Source organism: Agelaius tricolor, unplaced genomic scaffold (genome assembly GCF_023055355.1).
Source record: "Agelaius tricolor isolate 1412-34295 unplaced genomic scaffold, bAgeTri1.0.p SCAF_2, whole genome shotgun sequence".
NCBI classification, from domain to species: Eukaryota; Metazoa; Chordata; class Aves; order Passeriformes; family Icteridae; genus Agelaius; species Agelaius tricolor.
In genome coordinates this window covers 91,351,728-91,376,581 of record NW_027269262.1, presented here as the reverse complement: position 1 = coordinate 91,376,581, position 24,854 = coordinate 91,351,728, and the positions used below count along the sequence as shown (strand labels likewise).

The 24,854-nt window shown below is 45.9% G+C and overlaps 1 protein-coding gene across 1 annotated transcript in view; it reads left to right on the top strand.

The window, feature by feature from the left end:
• The first annotated feature begins 317 nt into the window (after window positions 1-317).
• KCNK9 (potassium two pore domain channel subfamily K member 9) overlaps window positions 318-24,854 on the top strand; it is a 100,666-nt gene continuing 76,129 nt past the window's right edge. Inside the window, exon 1 of the mRNA XM_071421856.1 lies at window positions 318-1,489. Coding sequence (XP_071277957.1) covers window positions 907-1,489 — 583 coding nt within the window. The 5' untranslated portion in view covers window positions 318-906. The remainder of the gene's footprint in view (window positions 1,490-24,854) is intronic.

The following is a 24,854-nucleotide window of genomic DNA, read 5'->3' as shown; positions in this document are numbered from 1 at the left end:
TTTTTTGGTCTTATTTTTCCTCTCGCCTCCGTCTTTGTGTCCGCCCGGGGCCGAACTGCCCTCACGCGCTCCCCGGGGAAGCCACCGGCGATTCTCCGCTCCTCCCGGCGGCAGCCCGCGGCCGGAGCCAGCGCCCGCCACCGTCCCGCCCCGCCGCTGCCCCGGGCAGGTGCTCGGTCCGCGGCCGCCGCCGCCGCCTCCTCCCCGCCCGCCGGCCGGGGCGGCTCCGCGCCGCTCCTCCCGCTCGCGGAGCGCCGGCTCCCCGCCGCCAGGGCCACGCCGCCGGCCCGGCGCCCCCGCCTCCCGCCCGAGCGGCGGCGCGGCCCGGCGCGCCCGGGGATGCTGCCCCCGGCCCCGCGCCCGCCGCCTGACACCGCCGCCGCCGCCCTCGCCGCGCCGGACGCCGCTCCGCTGCCCACGCCGCGGCCACCTGCAGCAGCAGCAGCAGCAGCAGCAAAGGCAGCAGCAGCAGCAGAGGCAGCAGCAGCTGCCCGGCTCCCTGCCGCCCTCCGCGCACCGCGGCGGAAAGAATAGAGCGCCCAGCCCGTCCCGACCCTCCCGGCCGGCGCTCCCGCAGGCAGCCGGGGCCGGGGCGGGTCGGGTCCCCGACAGCCGGAGCCCGGGAGCCCTCCTCCCCTCGCCCCGCTCCTCCTCCGCGGATGGGCGCGCTGCCGCCGCCCGGCTCCCCCCGGCCCCGCCGCTCCGCCTGAAGAAACTTGGGACGGCGGCGGCCTCCGCCTCCCCGCCGCGCCCCGCCCGGGCTGCGGGCGACCCTTCCCCGCGCCGCCGCGCCAACTTCGCGGGGGGACCCGCCCGCCGCAGGACTCCGTGCCGGGGCCGTCGGCCCCTCGGCGGGGACCCCCTGCCCCTGGCCTCGGTGCTGGGGAGGAGCGGGGGGTGCCCTGGATGGCCCTGCGCACTGGGACGGCTTGGTTTGGGCAGGTCCTGCGCAGAGTTTCCCGTCTTCAGGGCACCTGGTCCCGGCGCTCCAGCAGCCTCCTGTGCCTCTCTTCTTCGCAGGAGCCCGAGCAGGCGGGCGGGGAGCGACCGCCGCCGCAGCACAAGCTGCCCCGGAGCGGCGGCAGCGGCGGCGGGCGCCGCCGGCCCCCCCGGCAGCTGCTCCCCTGCTGTAGCTGCTGCGGCCTGTCGGAACCCCGGGCGGCCAGGGGGGGACATGGTCCCCTCACTCGCCCCTTGCTGGCGGCCATGAAGAGGCAGAACGTGCGGACCCTGTCCCTCATCATCTGCACGTTCACCTACCTGCTGGTCGGGGCTGCCGTCTTTGATGCCCTGGAGTCCGACAACGAGATGCGGGAGGAAGAGAAACTCAAAGCCGAGGAGATCCGGCTCAAAGGAAAGTACAACATCACCAGCGAGGACTACCGGCAGCTGGAGTTGGTGATCATGCAGTCCGAGCCGCACCGCGCCGGAGTCCAGTGGAAATTCGCCGGCTCCTTCTACTTTGCCATCACGGTCATCACGACCATCGGTGAGTGGCTCCCCTCGGGGAGACCCTGTGGGGCCAAGGCCGGGGCTGGGGCAAAAACTTCCCGGGCTGGAAAAAAAAGGGAGAGGGACAGGGAGGCTGTGGCATGCAAGGGTGTCTGTGCTGGATGAGTCTTTTTGCTTCCGTCCCATGTTACGTAATTTAATGCTCTTCTTGGGCACTTGTTGGACTTGAGGGTGTCCCGCGCCTCTTCTCCTGGAGATGGATCCTGTGTCTCTTGTGTGACTGGAGAAGAGTGGGGCTGGTCTGGCTGGGGGCATTGGCACTGCCAGGTGGCTACCATGGTGCTGTGGCTTGGATGGAGAGGAAGAGAGTGGAAGAGGGAAGAGGCAGAGTGACACTCCTGGGGTTCCCCTCAGGAAGAAGGCCCTGTTGTCACACTCCTTCCACCTTAAGAGACATGGGGAAAACTTAGGCAAAAAGTAGCAGGAAGAGAATGAAAATGATGAGGGCATGGGAACTGGATCAGCTGGGAAAGCCCTTCATGTAGCCAGACATGGGGTAGACCTGCTTTTGCAAACTTTGTTTTGGAGTTGGCAAGGGCAGTGGTGGTGGTTCCCACTGCTGTGCTCAAACCCTGGGCACTGACAATGTGTTCCTGGAGTTTTTATTGCAACTGGAGCATCTGATGTGACAACAGGTCACAGTCTGTGTTTCCCCTTTGTGGGCACATAGTCTGCCAGGCAAAATGATGCTCGCTGTCACATCCATGCTGCCCAGCCTCCCAGATGTGCTGCTTCCCAGGACAGTCAAGGGGCAGTCAGTGGACACAGCCACAGGCTGTCATTTTGTACTTCCCTGCTTCCCACAGCTAAAGCTGAGAATTTGTCACGAAGTTTGCTTCTCTGCCATAAAAATAAATACCATGGTGATTAGAGGCTATGGAGTGCACACAGAACTGTGCTACAACTCTGGCTTTGGCTGGATGAGCAGGTTTACTCGTGCTGGTTTTGTGTTCTTTAAGGTGGATTTACTAAGGCAGTTGATAATGTTTTTTCTCCCAGAACTTCTAATATCTGCGGAGGTCTGAAAAGACCCCTCTAACTCAGTGGCTGTTTGATAGTGCATTAGACATGACAGGACATGAAATTAGTTCTCTTATTAATACAGGAGGACTTGGTCTTTTTGCCATGTAGGGACTGTTACAAGAAATTTTCACACTGCCACTGGAAGATACTGAGTTTTCAGTGGAACGTGTTGTCCACTGCACTTTGAAAAGTGTCTGCTTATATTTGTATTTGACTATATTTACCTGGGGCAGTAAAAAATTTCCTTTGAGTGACCATCTGACAGTATAAAGCCTATTTGCCCTTACAAAGATAAGATGTTTAAGGGTTAATTTCCTCGACCTTTCTGTTATTAGCTATATTAATACAAATGCATATATTATCAGGTTATAGAATATAAAGTAGAATGCAACTTTGGCTGATGATTTGTATTTCCCGCTGTTGGTTACAATGTCAGAACTCTCTTTCCTCCTTTGACCATGAGTCTCTCCTCCTCAGCCTGTCTCTTGCCACTTGTGTGTGCTAAGTGAATACTGTTCTGCTCCTCTGTGTTACAACAGCCTTCCACACACCCCTGTGTACTCACGGTGCCCTGTACTCCTGCCTAGGAGCTGCCTGCAATACTTGCTGTGTTCTTAAGCTCTTTTGCTGACAGAAAGGGCTGTTTGTACAGTACTTTGCTGTTTTGATGGTATTTTATCCATAAACAAGTACAACCTGCATGGGAAGTTGTAGCATTTTCTCCTTCAGAGGGCTGGGATTTGTTTAGGAAGCTTGGAGTACCTCAGAATGCATTTCTGTAGGCAGGGGTGCTTTGGGATGTATGAATTGTTTAAATTTAAAAATGTGTATAGCAACAGGGAACCACTGGGAGGAAGACTGATAATAAAGAATGGTGCAGAAAGTTACAGACATTCTGTAACAATTGTTCGCTTGGGAAGCTGTGCTCTGGGAGGATATCTGATCCGTCTTTCAAAAGTTTATTAATAGTTGCTCTCTGCATCTTGCCAAATGAAATTCTATTTTTTGTACCATCTCTTCAGTACTAAAGTGGCTTCATGATGTTATCTGATCTACAGCTAGTCTGTAAAAGTAAGCATGGAAGATTTTTCTTTAATTTCTTATTTATCCTAAACTAATTTGTCTCACAGATGGAGAAAACCCCCAAAAAACTACTTTGTTTAAGTTCTTAGAAAAATAAGAGTTGTTATCTTGTCCAGGGAAGTGACCTAAAATATTCATATTAATATTTTGTGCTGGTTATTTCTTTTCAAATCTGTGTGTATGCTCTCATATACATCTTTCTCCCTCTAAAACCTTTTGGACAGACTTCCAGAAGCACATACAGTGGGGTGTGCATTCGTGAACCTGCTTTATTCAGTAGATACTCCAGCAAAAGTGTGTCTTAACTATCATTGCAGGCTGACCTTTAAAAGAGAATGAACAAAGACCTTGCCTAATCTGGAAGGGTACCTCTGTCTCCACAAAACGTCCCTTCAGACAAAGCAGTGATAGGAATCGGCGGACCACAAAGTCGAGCAAGATGCATATGGTTGCAGATTAATTTATGTCTAACTTAATTGCACTCTGTGATATTGCCATGCTAGCAACATGTCTGGAGCGATTACTTCTTCACTGTGCTGATTTCAACTACTGTGGCTTTAATTTAATCAAAGGTGTTCATGGTTGGCCATGGCCCATCAGTAGCCAGGAAGAGGTTGGTGCTTCTCTTCCAGTGCCAGGGGACAGGTCCAACAGTGTCCCCAGACCATGGAACAGGTGCTCCATTGCCCCTGATATATGGGGCTGAAGGGACAGCTCTGACAGTGTCCCCAGTCTCTGGTGCTGAAAGGACACCCACCCATGGCAGTGTCCATGGTACTCAAGGTCCAAGTCTGGCAGTGCCCCCACTCTGTGGTACTGGAGGAACAGCTCTGGCAAAGTCCACTGTCCATGGTTCCGAAGGGACAGCCCCGGCAGCGTCCCCTGTCCATGGTTCTGGAGCGGGAGGGACAGGGACAGCTCCGGCAGAGCCCTGGAGCTGTGGTGCTGAAGGGACAGGGACAGGGACAGGGACAGTGACAGGGACAGCTCCGGCAGTGTCCCCGGTCCGTGGTGCTGGAGGGACAGGGACAGGGACAGGGACAGCTCCGGCAGAGCCCTGGGGCTGTGGTGCTGAAGGGACAGGGACAGGCACAGGGAGAGGGACAGGGACAGGGACATCTCAGGCAGTGTCCCCGGTCCGTGGTTCTGCAGGGACAGCTCCGGCAGTGTCCCCCGTCCATGGTTCTGGAGGGACAGGGACAGCTCCAGCAGTGTCCCCGGTCCGTGGTTCTGCAGGGACAGCCCCGGCAGTGTCCCCGGTCTGTGGTGCTGGAGGGACAGGGACAGCCCCGGCAGTGTCCCCGGTCCGTGGTTCTGCAGGGACAGGGACAGCCCTGGCAGTGTCCCCGGTCCGTGGTGCTGGAGGGACAGCTTCGGCAGTGTCCCCGGTCCGTGGTGCTGAGGGACAGGGACAGCCCCGGCAGTGTCCCCTGTCCGTGGTGTTGAAGGGACAGGGACAGCCCTGGCAGTGTCCCCTGTCCGTGGTGCTGGAGGGACAGGGACAGCCCCAGCAGTGTCCCCGGTCCGTGGTGGTGAAAGGACAGGGACAGCTCCGGCAGTGTCCCCTGTCCGTGGTGCTGAGGGACAGGGACAGGGACAGGGACAGCTTCGGCAGTGTCCCCTGTCCGTGGTGCTGGAGGGACAGGGGCAGGGGCAGGGACAGGGGCAGGGACCGGGACAGCCCCGGCAGTGTCCCCGGTCCGTGGTGCTGAGGGACAGGGACAGGGGCAGGGGCAGGGACAGGGGCAGGGACAGGGACAGCCCCGGCAGTGTCCCCTGTCCGTAGTGCTGAGGGACAGGGACAGGGGCAGGGACAGGGACAGCCCCGGCAGAGCCCTCGGGCTGCGGTGCTCGGGTTCGGTTCCCATCCGCCGCCGCCGCAGCTCCGGACTCCCCTCCCCGGGCAGGCTCTGCCGCTTGTTGCTCGCCCTGGAATCGCATCATTAAAGACCTGTTTGGAAGGGACCGTGAAAACCTGAAAATCTCCTGTGTTAGGCAAAGCACTGAGATTTGGTCAAGTCTCTCATTTTCTCTAATCTATGGTATTTGGCTTTTATTGGTGGATGCTTTGGGGTTACTGCTCACTTGTTAAGCTGAGTATTAAATTAAAAAGTGAGAGCTAATCAAGTATATGAAAACAGTTTTTTTTTTTAACCTGGGGCAGAACATGTGTTTCTATTCCTCAGGTACAATGTTCATGTTCTTTCTTTCTTTCCTTTTTTCTTTTTCTTTTAAACCAACACAACAATGGAAAGGTTGACAACAGCAGGTGCTACAACACTCGATGAGTCTGCTCTTAAAATCAATTAGCAGAAAATCCTCTACCCCTCCCCTTCTTCTCCCCCCAGCTTCTACAAAGTTTTGGCTGTGTTTGAATTGTGTAAAAGTCTTTGGGGGATCAAAAAGAGTTAATAAGCTTTTTTTGGCTCTCACCAGGTGCTGCATTCATTACAGGACTGTTCTTGTTTCAGAGTGAGCTAGTATGAATTCCTACCCATTTCCACTTGCAGAGTCAAAATGATGAAAAAGAGTGGTTTAATGAAGCTCTTCATCCAGCTATTTGTCTTTTATGAGATATGCTGTAGAATATGCCACAGAGTTCATCTAAAGGCTTGATACTATGAATAAAAACACCACCTTACAAAAACAAAGGGTTATTTCTAGGATTTCTAGCAAGTTTTAATGCCCTTTTCTATAGGTCATTAAACTGCTTTTCTGTAAGCAGGTGTCAACACTGTCAAAATGTGTTATTGGTATGGATATCGCTCTATCATTTAGGCCTTAAAGGGTGATAGTTGTACTTGATTTAACACCACCAAACTCTAGTAAACACTGAATATTTCTGGAGGCTTATGCGGAATGTAAAGAACTGAAAGCTGCTTGTGTCACTGTAAATTGAACTGAAACAACTAACAGATTGAAAATTGTTATTCATTTATTTTTTCCTGAGAAGTGACTCTAAGGGGAGCAAAATTAAGGCAGTCTGTGCTGTGAATTATGAGTCTCTTTTTGTAGCTTTTAGGACTCTGTTTTCAGTTTTGAACCTACGATAAGCAGTGAGTGAACTATTCAGATAAAATACTTTTTTAAAGAATGTCATGCAATACCTGTAATGGTGAATGGAACACCCACCTATTGACAGCTGGTTGGCTGCTGAGTAGCCAAACACTCAGGAGCTGTCTGCATCCAGATGAGGACATTTCATACTTCTGGCAGATGGTGTCCTGACAGGGAGTTTGAACCTGCATTAATGAACTGAGCAAACACATGCTTAAATCCATTTTGGGATAGCGGTTGGTTGAGTCTCCGTGTTCTTTCTCTGCATTGTTCTACCCTTCCATAAAATGAGTGCAAAAACACCAACTTAGAAGTGCAGTGATGTCTCTAATCTGGGTATGGAAAAGATTGAAGTGTTCTCACAAGTGAATTATTTTGTCTGTTGCTCCTCTTTTAAGACTAACCTCTGGTGTTTTGAGTCTGCTCTTGGTTTTTGGTGGATGGTAATATTTAGAGCCAGTCCATTGAAAAGGTTTGAGTAGGGAATCATGGCAGATGGACAACCTGCAATGGAAAGAAAAAAAAAGGAAGAAAACAAGACGTGTAAGGGAAGAGATTAAGAGTAAAGACACAAATGTTTTGGTCAATTAACTGTGGCATTCCTGACTTGCCGGGACCATGAAGGTCATATCTTGTTAAAAAACCAAACAAACACAGAGTAGATTAAGCCAATCAATTATTAATAAATTCAGGTGAAAGCAGAGAGCAAGATTTTCTAGTGAGAGAAATGCACTGTAGATGCACCAAAGTAACAAATCTCTTAATTCATGCCATCTGAAGGCTTAGTGGAGAATACTGGATGCTGAGGACCTGAATATCTGCTGGTGGTATCTCCAAAGCAAGAAGGAGGTTCTGCTACAGTGAGCCCTGTGAAGATGGACTGCGTATGGGATTTTTCTCCCCTGCAAAACTAGAATAGTCAGGAAGATTGTTTCACACTATATTCTTTGTCTGATGAAAACTAAAAAAAAAAAAAAAAAAAAAAAAAAAAAAAAAAAAAAAAAAAAAGAAAACAAAACCAGCATAGTATTCTGCCAACAAAAGAGACTTTGAAGCTACTTTGCTCATGTTTGTGGATAGAGTTCTTGAGTTCTTGAAAACTGGTTTTGCAATGATACCTCAGATTCCTGCCAGAGGCACTTCAGCAAAAGCTTTTTAAAAATCACTGATAAACAAGTAAAAATTACAGCTCAGAATGATGTTGAGCTGCAACTTCCCACAGTGTGGCTTATTGGCAGTGCAAACATAATAGTAAGAGTTGGAAAACAGTTTTGGGGAAATATTGAGAAACCTCTGACCACTGAGCTAGGTGGAGGTGTCTGAAGATTCCCTTATGTAACAACTGGAGAAATTAGTGTCTTGTAGTTTTTTAGGATTTGGTGCTCTTTCACTTCCTCCTAACTATGCATAACTTCTTTCTTTACCTTTCTTTATCTGAAGCAAGTGAGATTTAGATTAACCATGAAGAAAACTCTTCCCTACCGTCAGGATGGTTGTGTGCAGGTAGAGACTGCCTAAGGAGGCTGCTTTAAAAAGAGATAACACAAAAATTTCCCAGTAATGAATAAGCTGTAGCTGCTTTTGCCTTTGGGAAGGAAAGTGGACTGGCTGACCTCTTGAAGTCTTTATCAGCCGTATGTTCTATGATTTTCTGAATCTTCCTTTTTTTCCCTACTTCTTGAGACCTAGTAGTTCTTGGGTCAACTTGTTTTTCTTGAGAAAAAAAACCACAAAGATAGTTGAAATTCTATTTTTTCCACTTTATGGTCTTTGCTTTTTGATTATTTTTCTAGCCAGTAAACTCATTTATGGACCCTTGCAAGTGTCAGAATAGAAATATCTGTGTTTGCCCACAGTCAAGGTTAGAAGCTAGAGGTGTTGGTGTTTTGGGAAAGAAGTTAGCTGAAGGAGAAGATGATCCTGCTGATACAAGGATGGCAAGCAGAGGTTCACAGGGCAGAACTGGGAGTGAAAGAAGGTGGTTTTGACTAAGAATAAGGAAAGAAATTTAGCTGTTGGCAGTGGGCTTAAGCCTGCTTCAAATAAAAATAATGAAAACCTTTTGCTTTTTCTTGGGACAGCTTCACAACTATGAGGCTTGACCAAAGGAAAACTGATTAATGGAGAGCTTCCCTGTTGGACACCATGAGTTTTGGGACAGATGCTGCTGGTCTGGCACGAAGGACAGCCGAGAATGCTGTTGTGTTTCCTCGAATGCCATGTGAGCTGAGGTGCTCAGTTCCTTCAGTGTCGGAGCATATTCCCCCATAAATGCTGAAATCCTTTCTCATGGCTTTGAGCTGGAGCTGCAAAGAACTTTATATTCAGAATGCTGTACTGACATTAGGTGATTCATCTTCACAACACTTCTGTGTAAAAATTATCCTCAGTTTAGAAACAAGAAGAGAAAATGACTTTCTGAAGATCCAGGTTGGGAGCTATTTCTAATTGCCAAACTGCTCACTTCTTTCTCTTTTGGATGACATGGCATGAGTTTACAGCCAGATTGAACAGTGGAGATGAACCAAAGTCAGAGATCCATAAGGAGTTTAAGGTGATACTGGCAAACTCCTGCAGCCCAGGTCTTCTGACACGCAGTAATAGCAGAACCTGGAGCTTTGTTTCATGAAGGTTCATCTGCTGTTCTGCCTAATTATCTGTTATTACTATGTGTCTTCTGTCAAAGGCTCTTTAGGCTATCAGGTGTCCACTTGCTGTGGATTTTACTGAAGGTCCTTGGCTGGGTATAGTTAGAGGTCATATGAAAGATCCCTTTGCCCTCTAGCTAGCAAGGACACTTACTGGTGATGCAGAACTAATGAGTCCTTGATGCCTGTAAGTGGAGCTAAGAGGTTACTGTGGACCTGCAACAGATGTTTGCTGTGTGTAGCAGGCCTATTCTCCTCTTTTTGGATAATTTTGGGTGAAGCTGTGGACTCCTTCAGAAATTTCACCCGTGGACACTGCTGCAATGCAAATCAGTTATAACTTTTTATTTTCTCAGGATAATAGAATCTGCTGATTTTAGGTAGATTTCCATGCTACTGATACCCACAAGGTATGTCTCACTTGATTAGCTACAACTAAAATAGATATTGCTGGTGTTGTAGCTACAGCATTTCCTTTGATTAAAGTGAGACTGTCTGTGGACACCTCCTCAATAAAAGAATATTTGGCAAAATAACAAACAAACAAAAGAAACCCAAAAACCCCAAACCCAGAAATAAAGGCCTGATCCAAGATTTATTATAAGTAACAGAGAAAATATTTTGAGTCATAGTTGTTTCGGATCAGGCCATTATTTGACAAGAATTCTTCAATGCAAGGAGCTATATTCTATAGCAAACCAACTAATGGAAAATGAATTTAAAACCAGTTTTATTTGTTTATAATAATTTATAAATTTATTTGTTTTTAATAATGAAGTTGACTTTGACATTTATACTGATTTGTGTCTTTTTAATTGAAACTGAAAGGCTGAACTTACATGCCTACTGCATACCTCAAACTTGAGCAAAGAGAAATCTTAAGGAAGAATGTTGACGTTTTTATTCTTTTTTTTTTTTTTTTGGTGGTGTGTGGTTCTTTTCTTGCTGTTTGTCTGTTTTCCTTACTTTCATGACTCCCAGACAGTTAACAACTTCTTAACTTCTTCTGATCTATCACTTTCTGATCCACTAAGGTGCTTTTCTTTTTTCTCAAGTGTAATGGGCACTTATATTTTTTCTGTTTCAGGGGAAGAATCCCTGAAGTTTCCTAGGAGTTTTTTTCATTTTTAAGGAGTTCAATGACTTTTTTTATTAATACCTGGCCAATTGCCACAAGAGGCTTAGGCAGTTATCAGTTGGTTAAAGGGTTCAATATCCTCTTTAACTGCTTTCATTATGGAGGTGATTAGGGCATGCCAGTGAAAGGAATCTCTCTATTAAGGGCTGCTGTATTTGTTACTTATTAGGATGATTAGGAGGGAGCAGCCTGCTTTGTCCTTTCAATTCCCTGCACCAGAAGGAAAAAAAGAGCTTCAGAGAAAAGCAGGCAAGTAGTGGGGTTAAAATGCATCTGATGGGAAGCTGATTGTCTCCTACTTTCCCATCAGAGAAGAGGACCTTCCTTCTCAGGCAGAAAAAATTCACAGAGGGCTTGAGGGCACAGCTTGATGAATGAAACCTGCTGCAGCTCTCTAATTGTGTAGTGCAGGAGATTAGCTCTAAGGAAATGCTCACAGACTCCCAATTTAGGGATATTCTTGACATATTGAAGGGAAGATATAAATAAGGAGATCCACTCCCAAAGCAATTGGCAATGTCGGCAATTTCAGATGTCTGCTGCCATTAACTCATTACAGGGGTGTTTTGGGTGGAGATAGAATATTTTATTTCTTCCACCCTCTTTGCTTTTGATGTCCTCTGGAGAGGATGTCCTCCTCCTATGCTTAAACCAACACGGGCTATGGGAACTGTGTCAGAAATTATATGTTGTAACAAACCTAAGCCACTTGAGTTTTGATTTGTCACTCTGCTGCATTTCACACCCACATGGAATTTCTCAGGACCAGACACAGTAGGAAAAGGTGTCAAATATTCCTGTTTCAAAGGGGTATATCTCCATTACTTGAACTAATGAACAGTTGCTGTTAGTTTTTAGTAGTTTGAACTGTTATGGTGAAACAAGGCTGACTTCACTCAGTGCAAACAGTGTTTGCAGCAGTAATAATTTCTAAAAAATCTGCAGTTTGGTGCTTAATTTAACTTTGCTCTGGATACATATAAAATACTGTACTGCAATAAAATGAATTCCAGCACCAGGAAGGACATGGAGCCCTGACCATACAGCTCTGCTTGCAGGCTGTGTCATGTAAGATACTGCATCAAGAATATTTAAAAACAGTTCATGAAATGAAGATGATTGAACTCTCCATTACAATCTTGCATCAGAAAAACCTCTCATACTTGTAGAAGTGACTTGAAGTCTCAATGCTGGCTCACATTTTTTCTGGCCTTTGGGGACTTCTTGGGCTTCCAAAGTAAACCATGAATTTTAGAAGAGTTCCTTACAGAATAAAACATATTGTGTTTTCTGCTGAGAACTAGAAACAGTAAAAGGATTCTCTTTCAGCATTATTCAGGATCATCACATGTACTAAGCTTTCAAAATTACTGGATTGCCCCAGACTGCCAAAGAGGGAAAAAAACCCTGTATTTTGGGATGTGATAGTCTGGAGACCAACATTTGGGGAGTGAAAGTCTCTTCCAACATTTAAAGTTATCCACCCACCTTCACTTTGACATGTCCTCTAAAAACATTCCTGATCTACTGTTTGTTTGCTTGTGGACACCAAATATGTCTTTGTTTTTGGTTTGTGTGGGGTTCTTCTCTCTTCTCTCTCTTCTCTCTCTTCTCTCTCTTCTCTCTCTTCTCTCTCTTCTCTCTCTTCTCTCTCTTCTCTCTCTTCTCTCTCTTCTCTCTCTTCTCTCTCTTCTCTCTCTTCTCTCTCTTCTCTCTTCTCCTCTCTTCTTTTTCAATATTACTTAAAAGTGTTAGAAATGACATTGGGCTGGTTCTAGGCAATTGATGGTTAAAACAGCAACACTGGATCTGTGCCTTTGGAAGCACCAGGAAATCCTAGTGAGTCGACCTGAACTCTTCAGTTGACCTTTCAACCGATACATTGACAATTCAATGATCTTCCCAACCTCTCTACTTTGGAGTTTCTCCTCTCTTTTGCTGTTCCATGTGGGAATGAAGATCCCAAGATGAGGAAGGAGGTGGTTGCTGTTCAGTCTGTACTGATGCCCTATCAGCTCTTTCGTTCATTTCTGGTATTTTTCTCTGACAAACAAAAAATGATCAACCAGTCTTTTGGCAGCAAAGGCTAAAGCTCTTAGAACACATCCTGCCTAGTAGTAAAAGGCCTCTTGTTTAAAGGGCACTTTTCAAAACAATTAGTACTTCAGCAGCAATGTGTTTGCCTTAATGAGTGCACTCTGGCAGTCAGGGGAAAGAGCATGAGCTGATACCTAGAGATGTGGGCTAACATAGGCAAATTAGCAGTGCTACAAGTCAGTTACTGAATGTACTGCACATCCAAAAGATTTATTTTAATGAGTGAAAAGCACTAGGTATGATTCAGAACGGCTTAATTTTTTTCTCCCCAGATATGCATCCCCTTTTATATCTTCTTTCAGAAGGCCTTGTACCACTCCTGTACTTTTGATAGTTTATGTGTGGGTTGCATTCAGGTCTGGTTTGACTTGCTGGACTGGCACCAGAAACAATTTTTCATAAAGTTTCAGACTTGCTTCATTGCTGTTGCTGTCTGATGTTTGAAATCAGTGTCTTTATGATGTAGGTATGCTGCTGCCATTTTGGTATAACATAGATTTCTTTTTAAAAGTTTCAGGAGGTTTTTCTTTTCACACACAGTAAAGGCTGGTGGTGTTGAAGAGGAAGAGGCACAGGATGCAAGCTTGGCTCTGAGTGCCCAGCAATAGCTGTCTTGGGGAAGGTTGCTGGCTCTTGGGCATGTGTGGTCCTGCTCTGGATAACTAGATGGACCCTGACTGCAGGTTGGGTGATGAGAAGTTAAATACTATTTCTGACAAGAATCCAGCCTGTGGAGCATTTCAAATCTGACCAAAACTCCAGGTCTGTTCCTGAAGACCTTGAGTGTGGCACAGTGAATAAGGAGAAATGTTAACAGTGAGGAAGCATTAGAGGGGCAACACAGAAAAAAAGACCTTTCTAGCAGTGATAACTTGTGAAACAGAAATGTGTGGTTGGTGGGGGGTGCCCTGGGCTCTTCTTTGCTAGGTCTTGCAGAACAGGATGGACAAGCATCTGTCAGGAATGACCCGTGCATTCTGCCCTGCCTTGCGGCAAGGTATGGACTGGCCTCCCTGTCCTGTATTTATAATGGTTCCCTACACACACAGGCTATTTGAAGTTTGCCTTGGATCTTGCTTGGGATCTTTGTATGTTTATCTTGTCCTTTTTTTTTTTTTTTCTGAAGGCTTGGGCTTCCCTGAGGGGCTGTCAGTGCATTTTACAATTCTGTCTCCAGCTGAATATCAGGATAAGAATCAAACCTCTCCTCTAACAGCAACTGCTCGGTGTTAGCAGTGTGACCAGCTTTTTATGGCTGCTGTTTGAACAGCCCTACCAGTGGCTGTTGCAAGGAAAAACAAACATGCTGCCTATCTTTAAAAAAGGGACAGGAGAGAACATGGGCAGTTAATGCTCAGCCAACCTAAATTTGATCTTCAGAAAGGTATTTGACCAAGCTGTTAATCAGCGTGAAAGTACCTAGGGGATAACAAGGGACAAGCTGGAACAACCCCAAGTTTTTCTTGAGTAACTCATGCTCTTCTCTGGGTTGTTTTTATTCCAGCAGATAGCTGATGGAGAGGGAATTTATGATATATGTGGCATGATAATAGCTTTGAGGTCTCATAATTGCAGTAGAAAATCCTAGACTGGGTTAAACTGCATGGTGGCTGTAAAATCTGGATGGACACACACTGTGGACCAGAGGCTGGACAGTGACTGGGCTTATCACATGTGTGAAAAACACATACACTGTGCAGGTGTAATTGGGTACAGAAAATACAAGCCCACAGATCTGCTGAATCTGCCACCAGATAATTTCACAATAGGATTAAAAAATGCAGAAATATTTATCACTGGTTTTCTGTCAGATTGGATGGACATAACATAGGCAGTCATACTGGGGTCCGATCTGTGGCTGGTACTATTCAAGTTTCCCATTAATGGCTTGTCTGGTAGAACAGAGAGTACACACATTAATTGTGAGGGGTGGCTAGCACTGCGAGGGCAGGAGCAGAATACAAAATGATTTTGTTAGGTTGGAGAAATGGTCTGGAATCAATATGATGAAATTCAATAAAGTCAAGTGCACAGAATTACACTGAAGAAGAAAATATCAAAGACATATAAAAAATGATATAAACTGACTAGATGCAGGTACTACAACATCATGCTGATAAAGTGGTAAGGCTTCAGCCTGGAAACTGAGTGCAGTTTTGGTCACATAGTGTTTTGTGGAAGGATGAGAAAAATCAAAATGCTGAAAGAAAAATTAACCTGTATTCAGTGTGAAGTGTACAGATATGAAATATGCTAAGGGAAGGAATAATAACAGCTTCAAACATAGGAAAGGTTGTTGTAAAGAGGACATTGATAAGTTTTTTCTGCATACATACCCAGATGTAGGCCGATCATCAGCTGTGAAAACAGCTATAACATGATCTGTAAGGAACCTCCAGAGTGCCAGTACTGGGATATTTGTCTGAAGTGGTTTAACAATTGTCCAATTGGGTTTGGTAAACTTCAGCCTGCCTCAGTTTTGAAAGGGCTCAGTTACCTTTGAAGGCCCCTCCAGCCATGTGTTCCTAGGAATGGGTGGTTGAGAGCTGCTCTACAGGAGCTGCCTGCTGAGCTGAGTAACCCCCAAATGATGGACTGAGGATCTGAGCATCCTAAACCAGGTCAAATGGTTTATTGGGGTTTTTCCCAACCCTCAGCTTCTGGGATTATGCATTTAATGGATGTTTCTAAATGCTCAATGTACAGCAATGTTTGCTGTCTGACAGTGGACTTTGTGGTGGTCAAGGCTGAATTTGGCTCTAAGAGAGCTTTTCTGCTAGGACAGGCATCAATATTCATCTTGCAGCCCCTGCTCACTTGGCATTTTGGGTTGCATATTCTGTAATGCTGAAACAAAGAGGTTCCTCCTCTTTCCCCAAATCCCATGCATACAAACCAGCAATTTCCATAGCACAGACAATCATCCAATCTGTTATCTTGGCAGACACCAATGCCTTTCTACTTTGGAGGAAGGAAATCTATCCCATAATACACCTGTGCAATATATGGCGATGGCGATTTTGTTGCTAACCCCCGCAGCAATCAGTTTATGCCCTCAAGCATGAGATTTGATTATCCTTGTCATTATCTAAGCTACAAATGTTATTAGCAGCCATAAAATTGTCCATTAAAGTGAGAGGAATTACTTGCCTGCACCAGGGGGAGAACAGATAATTTACCACACAGATTTAAGCCCAAATGCACTTTTTTTTTCCCCAGAAGAACCCTCTAAGCCTTTGTACAGCCTCCATTTTTGCATTTCAAAATCTCTTTCCCCCTGCATGGCTCTCAAGTCTGGGTCTTTTACCATAAGAGTGACATAAATACCTGCTGTTGAAATAACCTCAGAGATAATGACCTTTTATTTCTCCTATGTTCCATAGCCTGGAATGAATGCTTCCCTAGTTCTGGAAGTGCAGATGCCCAAACTTTTGTTGGGTTCCATATTTTCTAGACTTCAGCACTGGGCTGAACTTCATTTACACAGAAGCAGTTCTGGATGCCTTGGGCTGACTTGGCACTCATGGACTGACTGTGCACCACTGGCTGGGTGTAGGATCAGTTGATTTGCTCCTGGCAGGGCCATTTTCAGGTTTTCCTGATCCTGCAATACTAGGTTTCTGTGAGAGGAAGAAGTGATGTATCACAGGGGCCAAGAAAAGATGCTGTGTCTGAGTGGGTGAGATCCAGGGTAGTGTCTCAAAAATTTCTTTGTCTTCCCTGGGACTGGCTGATTCATCCCTTCCCACCACCCTGTTAATTCCTGTTCATATATCAGTTCACCATAAAGCTGCTTTTTTATTCCCATGTGGTATTGTGTTCCCACCCCCTTCCAACAACAGGGAGTGGGAGAGAACACCCACAGCTTTCCCAACAGACAAAAATGGTGGATCCTGACAGACTGGAACAGATTCTGATCAGTTTTTCTCTGTAAATCCTGCAAAACTTGGTTGTTTTGGTGTATTTGTTGACTTTAAACTAAGATAAATGTGTGCAGAATGTGGTCTGGAGAGCCTGTATTTTGAAGGAAGCATCTCCTCCTACTCACCCAACAAATTTACACACACATGGTGTAGCATTGATATTAGCTCCTGTAGCAAATGGAAAATATGTCAGTAGCCCGAAAGGAATAGAAAATGTTCTCAAACAGGGCTTAAAAAAGTAAACAAACATCATATAACCACCAAAATCAATACAGCTGCATATTAGCCATTACAGATATCTCTGTCTTTGTCTACATCATACTGTGCACATTTCAGTGCTGTGGAAAATGTAGAACCCAGGGGACCTAATTTCAGAACTTGGAGATGGTGTATTGAACACAAGGCCTGGGATAGAAGGCCTGGAAGAGATTTATGTTAAATAACAGAAGAGATTTTCCCCTTGAACCCCATGAAAGAGCATTAACTGAGTCAAAGAAATGTAAATATATATACAAAACCAATATATATTAATTGGTGTTACAACATTAAGAGAAAACGCTCCTTGAAAACTCCTTTTTTTTTGAGTCATCTCCACTGGCTTAAGGAAATCACTTTGTGAGAACTAATATTAGGTTCAGGATGTCCAAGAGGAGGGGACAGCTTTTCAGCTTTCTGCATCCTAAAAGCTTTGTCTTCCTTAGCTGCTCTTCTGCTTGGAGGGAATCCGAGAGAGAGAAATATCCTAAGGCTTTTGAGCCTTTGCCTCATGGCCTTCCTTTACTCTTCATGTCTTCCAAAACAATCAGTGATATTCAAGCTGTTCTTGTGGATTCCTTCAAGCCAAGCTGCTCTTGGCTGCTGTGAGCATTCCCTCTTCTCCTGTTCCCTTGAGAACTTGCTACTCTTATTTATCCATGAAGCAAGAATGGAGGCTGCAGACTAATCAGGTGCTTGATGCTCTTCCTAACCAGAAGAGCACATCTCAGTAGAAGCTGTGTGAGATTTAACAGGAGGAAATGCTCTTGTGACCCAGTGTCATTCTTTGGTTGCCTGTCTAATACACTTAATATTGAGGGAACATCCTGTGTCTTTTGGATGGTGACTTTTGCTTCCATTCACAGTGCAGAGCTCTTTGGCAAGGAGGGGCTGGCAAGATTTCCTGCACAGGACATGGGTAGAGACTTTGAAGAAGAGGAAGAAGCTGGAAGCAGCTATTAGGACAAAATGGACCATTGCTTGGAATCCTCCACTCAGGTGATTTCCTGAAAGAGAAATGTTTGGTTTTGGTGGTCTTTGGTCTTCTGGAGTTTTAGTGCCGTGTATCAGCAAAGCTGTGCTGAGTGTGCTGGAGACCCACAGGAGCTGTGCCTCCCTGTGTTTGCTTTTCAGCTAGAAAGATAATATTACTTGAAATACAGATTGATTGATAGATAGATTGATAGATAATTTATTTTCTTTTCATGTGATGTGCTCCAGCCCTTAAACAAGTGTCCATAGGCCCTCTGGGAGGTCCACAGCCTTTCATCCTGAAGGGTGATCCAGAGGGTTCTTATGTCTCCTCTGCCTTCTATTCCACCTCCCTGCAGTGCTTGCTGTTGATCTCACTGCTCAGAGTGCCTGCAGCATGCACAAGACCCAAGGGCCTGGGTTTCTTGTCTCTTTAGTGGCATTCTATGAGCTTGTGCTCAGAGAGAGAGACAGAAAGATCAAAGGCTGTGCAAGTGCAGTGTGCTTGATTTTGCTTACACCAATACAAATCGATTGACTTCACCAAGTTATGAGGGATTTACAGCTAGGGGAGAACAGATTCTGACCTAATGGCTCCAAAAGAGGCTTTTCTTGGATGAGCAATGTAATTAGAGCACTGGAACAGACAGATTTTGTGACTCATCTGTGGGTCTGCAGTCTTTTCTTTGCTTCTAGTAGGGTGCTCACTAATGTCACCACACTTTCATTTCACCCGTGGGCTGATCTAATGAAGGACCAACCTTTGCTTGAGCAGAGATCTCTGTTCAGCTGCAGAGCATCCTCCAGTCTTCATGTCACTGTGAAGACTTCAAGCTCAGGACCAGACATAGGGGTAGTGGAAAATTTCCACTCTTGTCCTTTGTTGTACTGAAGCAGAGGATTAAAATAACTAGAAAAACAAAGCAGGGGCCAGTGAGAATGGACTGATGACTGAGTTCACTTACCAGTCTGAAACATGTGTCCTAGCAAGGGGAACAATCATGTGCCAAGGTCAACCTGCTCTATATATCCAGCTGGACAACAGTACATGAAATCAGTTGCTGCTTTTCAGAGCTGGATGGAGGTCTGGGGATGAAGTATTTTTGTTAGAAGATGCCACTTCACTGAGACTGCAGGACATTCATTTGGGAAAATTTGTTGGGAATGTTTCCTAAGTTTGAGGGTGAGGAGGTAGTCGTGGCTAGTGTACAAGGGACTTGGCATGGATTTGGAGGGCTGGAGCTGAGTGCAGCCACAAAGCTCAGGCCTCCAGGTGTCTGGGGGCTGTGTTGGGCACAAGGGCCTGGCAGAGAGCTGACAGCACTCAGGATATGGAGGTGGTGCAGTTTTGGCTGCTGGTTCTCCTTTGGTCCCAGTGCAGCAGGAATTGGAGTCGGGGGCCAGCTGTTGCTGTTTGGCTGGTGGCCATGATGGTGACAGCAATAATGGCAGGGTGTGACAGAGCAGAAGCTGTCACCCTGCTCTGTGTGTAGTGCCACCTCTTTCTCACCCACCCCTCATTTCATCTGAGCTCGAGCTGTGTAGTTTCAGGAAAGGATGGGGGAGCAGTGGTGCAATGGACTGGAGTTTAGCATGGGTTGGGAGAGGTGAGACAGTGACAGCAAATCTGGCATCACTGATGGTTCCTTCAAAAGGTTTGGGGGCCACTGACATGGGGAACTCAGTGGAGGCACCCACCTTACATGCAGCCTTGTCCTTTGTGTCTGTGTGCTCTCTTCTGGAGCCTTCCAGGTGCCAGAGTGCATCTGCACTCCAAACCACAAAACCTGCTGCAGCCATCCCTCTGCTAGATGTACCCCTCTGAAGTGTTGCTGCTGGTGGGGTTCACATTCAGCACAGACTGTAAGACCCACCTGGAAGAAGGTGAACTTCTATGTGCTGAATCATGTGCCTCACCACTTGGCAGTGGCAATAGCACAGCTTTATGTGCAATTGGATTTGATGTCAGTTTTCTTCTGATTTGCCACTCATTGAAACTGAGAGCCAGTCAGGATGATTGGTCCTGTCCTTGGATTCAAGCCCTGCTGCACTGGGCTCCCTACCAGCACGAAATTCAGAGTAATTTCAAAAAAGTGTCTAGAAGACCACAGAACTAAAGCTCCATTTTCAAAAGTAGCTCTTGCACTTAGGAGCTGCTTTCCAAGCCAAGGAACCTCATACTTGCCAAATATGGGTTTAGAAAACAGGTTGGTTGGAGTGTGAAGTCATTGAAGAACAGGAGAAAAATATGCCTTTCAGGACAGTTTATAAAAAAAGGAGTGTACACTAGGTGCTTGGTAACTCCAAATCCTTTGGTAATCTACTTCTTCAGCTATCTGTCACACAAACATCCCTGGAAAGATTTTTCTCTCTTGTTTTAGCAGAGGAAGTAAGTCAGCATGTGGAGTATTAATGAAAGCTTCTGTCTCTTGTACATTAAAACTGCTCTTTTTGCTTGCTGACTCATGAGGTACCAACTCACGTTGATTTTCACTTGATGAATACCTGTAAAACACAGGAGTAAGTCTGTGCTTTAGAGAAATTTCTGTTGCTTTGAGACGGGTCACAAATGAGTGTAACAAGCAGTAGGATGAAGGGAGAGGAAAATAATACCAGTTATATTCTGCTAATTACTCTTAGTTGCCACCATCACTGATCAGATGAAGAATTTGTCCCAAGAAAGATACTGGGCTTGTGGGTTAGTTCAGGGACATGTTTTGCATCCAAGATGCTGTGAGGAAAAATGCCTGGAGACGTGTTTTGAAGGAACCAAAAAATTGTAGTCACAGCTGGCACAAATGGCATTGCAGATGGGAAAGTGGGTGATGAGAAAAGAGAACTGGGAAAGATGGGACAGGGTTGTGTGGTCATGAAAAGCTTGGAGATGTGGGAAAAGGAAAAGTTAGTAGAGAGGAAAGGGGAAAGCTCTTGAGGTTTTGTGCTGCTCAGAATTGAAGTCTTGGCCTTAGTTTGCTTTAAAGTTTTTTCCAAGATATCCCTCCTGAACTGAATAGCCTGCAGGTATAGAACATTCCAGCTTATACAAGTGCAGTTTAGAACAGTCACAACTCGACTGACCTTCCCTGGTGGTGGTAATTGGACTTGGTTGAGGGTTTTCTTTCTTTTCATGCCATGTATGATTGGAGGGATCTGGATGCAGGATGCACTGTCCTTTCTGAATTAGTCTGAAGCTATGTATTTTATTTTTTAAGCCTCCAGAGATAAGCACTGCCATAAGTCCCCAGGCTATTTGCACTGCACAGCTATCTATTTTATGGTCTCACACAAAATTAGAGGTTCACACAGTTCACAAAGTTCCAATACAGGCAGGGTCAAAGCATCCCAGCAGTGTTTTGCCTTAACCTACAGGTTTTGTGTGCTCTTTGCACTGGTTTTAGCATCAGCCTCATTAGTAGCAGAGCTCTTTTTAATGATTACCAACACCTTGGCAATCTTTGGGGTTAAAACTCTGATGAGAGAGTCATAAAATTCTTTGTGCTGTTCTGACCTGTAGAGGTATTTGGCTTTGGAAACAGTTAAGCCTCAGCAGGATTAGATAATATAGAAATCCTAGACCTATGCCATTAAAGCCATTGATCAATAATCTGCAATCCTAATTTTCCAACCTCAGAGGTTTCTTAATGACTTCAGCTGAATCTGTGGCCTCCTTCCAGCTCTGGGTGTTTGGAAACAGAGCTCTAAGGAGGGAAGCTGCTGCTGCTGTGACGTGTGGCAGACATGCTGATGCTTCTCTCTTCAGCCTGGGGCAGGGCCATGCAAACCTTTCTGAGGCTGTTCTCCAGGTCAAACCACGCTCAGGGAGCACTAAATACTGTCACTATTTCTTGTGTGACCAGGGAGAGCTGAATTACCTTGGGGAGGAAGGAACCGGCCAGATCCGCTCTGGTGGCCGCACCGCCCCGGAGAAGAATTTTGATGGTGAGCACACAGCTCCAAAGTGCCTGTGATGTTCAGCTGCCAGCAGTGCAGGGCTGAGGCAGACGTGCTCCTTCCACCCTGGATTGTGTATTTTGAGCACGTTTCAGTAGTGCTCCAAGTTGACTTTTTTTTTTTTTTCTCTTCCTCTACAGTGCCAGTCATTGGCTTTTCTTCATTTTAGTGATTAATTGCTCTAAATACTCCTGCTCCTGGGCTGCAGGAGTACAAATTCTGTGCTGTATTTCATCTGAACTTGCTATGCAAGTACAGGCGAACTTGGGGGAGTGCACACACCCACGTCTTGCTAGGTAGAGATGGTTGCCAGAAGGACACCAAGTAAAAGAACAGTTAGTTCTTAAACAAGGGTATAATCTAATAAGAGAAAAAAAAAAAAAAAAAGAAAATTACATACTGGAATCTTCAGTGCCTTTCCCCTTCCCCCCAGTTTCAAAATTTACAGCTAGTACAACCCCTGACTAGAGCAGCTATTTAAATATATATAGGCATCTGTGCTTCTAAGAAAAGGAAGTGTGTCTGTTTGGGGAGCTGTGTGGAATGAGTTGGTGGATCTCAGTCCAACTTCTGGCAGACAGGTTTTCACATTGCTCAAAGTCACCCTCTCACCCAGCCCCCCTCCAGGGCTCGTGCCAAGGGCTCTTTATCTATTCCTCATATGATCCCACCTGCCTTAGCACCTTCTGCAGAGATGGAGAGCCCCTCATGTTCCATTGTGTCCTTCTGGGCTGGGGCACCGTCAGCCCTGCACGTGGAGGGTAGGGTTGGCTGTGTTCTTGATTCTCCCCAGTGTTGCTGCTCCTTTGCATCTCACTCCACGTGAGCCCCATGTGTTAGACACTTTTAGCCATCCACATGACTGGTTTTGCCTGGCATGTGGCATCATCTTTTCATCGTGCTGAAAAGAGGCCAGCTAGAAGGCACAGCAGTGTCTCCTGACAGGACCATGGCATGGCTGCTGTCCTGGATGGGCTGACACACACCTCTCCTGGGGCTGCTCTGGACCCTGGAATTCATCTGGGGTGTTGTAGCACAGTGCTTCTTCACCTTTTCTATACCTGTTTCTGTTTTGTTATAGGCAAAAAGCTTCAGGGCTTGCAACAAATTTAGCAGCTCAAAAATAGATGGTTAATTTGTACTGCCTGGACTTTGCAATTTCCTTTTCAGCTCCTGGTTGGAAAAATCCATGGCTTGCTGCTGGCCCCCTTCACCTGTTTGTAGGATGTGCATTGCCAGGATCCTCAATCTGGTCCTGTTTATGTGCTGCCTTCCAAACCTCATGGTGTGAGTTACTTACAAAGCTTTTGCTGTGCCTGTGTGTATTCAGCTGTTTGAAGGATCCTCTTTGCCCCTTGAAAAGCACAACAGCCCTTTCTGATGGCAGCCACACTCTTCAGGCGGAGTGCTTTTACCTTGACTCAAAAACTTAAAGAGGAAATGTTAATTGCTTTAGTGGTGTTTTTGTTGCAAAAGGCACACCAGGCTGACTAGCTTGGAAAGATGAGTCCTGTTGCTGGTAAGGGAGAGAACAACCTCTGTGAGTGCATGAAAAATCTGCAGTGCCCAGGGCAAATTCAAAAGTGGAATAGAAATTTCTCAGTGCTTGTCTTGCTTGTTGCTTTTGTCTGGAGATGGCAGAGCTGACTGGCATCTCAGGGCTGCTTTGCTTCTGCAGTGATTTGTCACAGGCTCTGTGCTGCTGCCTGTGCTGCTTTTCCCTGCTGTGGCACATGGCCAGCTGCAATGGAAATGTGAAGGGAAAAGGGAAAAGACACTTTTTAGGGAACACAATAGTTACAGGACTCATGGAGAACATGGGCAAGGTGTGTGCTTGCTCTTCTCCTGGACTTGGAGATGCTGTGGGTGGAACAGCACAGTCAAATTCGATATTCATTGAATATTGAATGCCCTGGGGGTTGAGTAGGTCTGGAACAGGTGGCACAACCCTCTGGGAGCCTGGGTCTAGAACTGGAGCATAATACCCCAGGAAAATGAGGGTGTCCTAACAAGTTCCCTTTCCCAGCTCCCATTTGTCATAAAGACAAATCAACATGTCCTTGCAGTTGCTGGTTTGAGTTGTAGGTGATGTTCCTCCATGTTTGGGGCTGGCTCTCTTTGTTGCTCAGGTAAGCTTGCCTACACTCTTCTGCTATCTCTGCTGTTTCATTTCTTTTCCCTTGATTTTTTGTGAATTTTTGAGCTCTTCCAGTCACAACAGCTGCAGTTTGGCATGTGTGCAGAGCCAAGCCAATACTCTTTTTTCAACTCAACACTTAACACACATTAGGCATCCCCAGGATCATAAATAGAGGTTACTTGGAGCAGAAGAAGGCGGGGAATGAGCATTTTCTCTGTTTGCTGTTAAAAATGAGCCATTCTATCAGCAAGGATCCAGCCAGAGAGAGGAGAAGGGAGGGAGCAGGGACGCTGTAGAATGGTGATCAGATGAGGAGGCAGCCTTTGATGGTTTTATGTTCCCTGAACTGATTCTAGATTTTTTAATTTTAATAAAATACTCTGACAGTCATGGCAACCACATCCTTCAAGCCCCTGAGAAAATGTTTTGGGTTTTACTCTGTAAACTTAACAAAAAGTATGTACATTTCTGTACCTGGTGCCCCAGGAGCATTCTGCTTCTACCCTAAATTTGACTGTGTCTCATTTTCCTACAGGTGATATAGTTATTTGTGCCTCCTCCTTCCCCTGCATGTGCAGTCTACTCTCAGAATGAATCCCTTCCTTGTCTTTTGCTGCATTTTGGAGCACATAATATATAGATGCTTGGCTGGGGATTTAGAAGCCCAACTCAAATCCAGTGAACTAATGTGTTATTTCAATTTCTGTATGCACCTGTTACTGTTCTCCAAATTCCTGGATTTTTTTTTTTCCTTTACAAATTCATGCTCATTCTCCCCAAAGAGGTTTTAATGGGAAAGAGAGAATTAAGGTAGACAGCCTGTAAAAATCCAGACACTTAAGAAAGAGCAGCAACCTAAATTATCATCTCAAGTTATTGCTCTACTGTGTTAGTGCTTACACTACAAAGTGCTTTGAGCTGTGAGGAAGCAGCTGGTCTGGAATAGTGCAGCTGATTGGTATCAGGTAGAGCCAGAAATGCCCCATTATTTGCTAGGCAGTAATGGTGGTATTCTGCATGAGAGCATGGTGGAAGCTCTCTTGCATCAGAGAAAT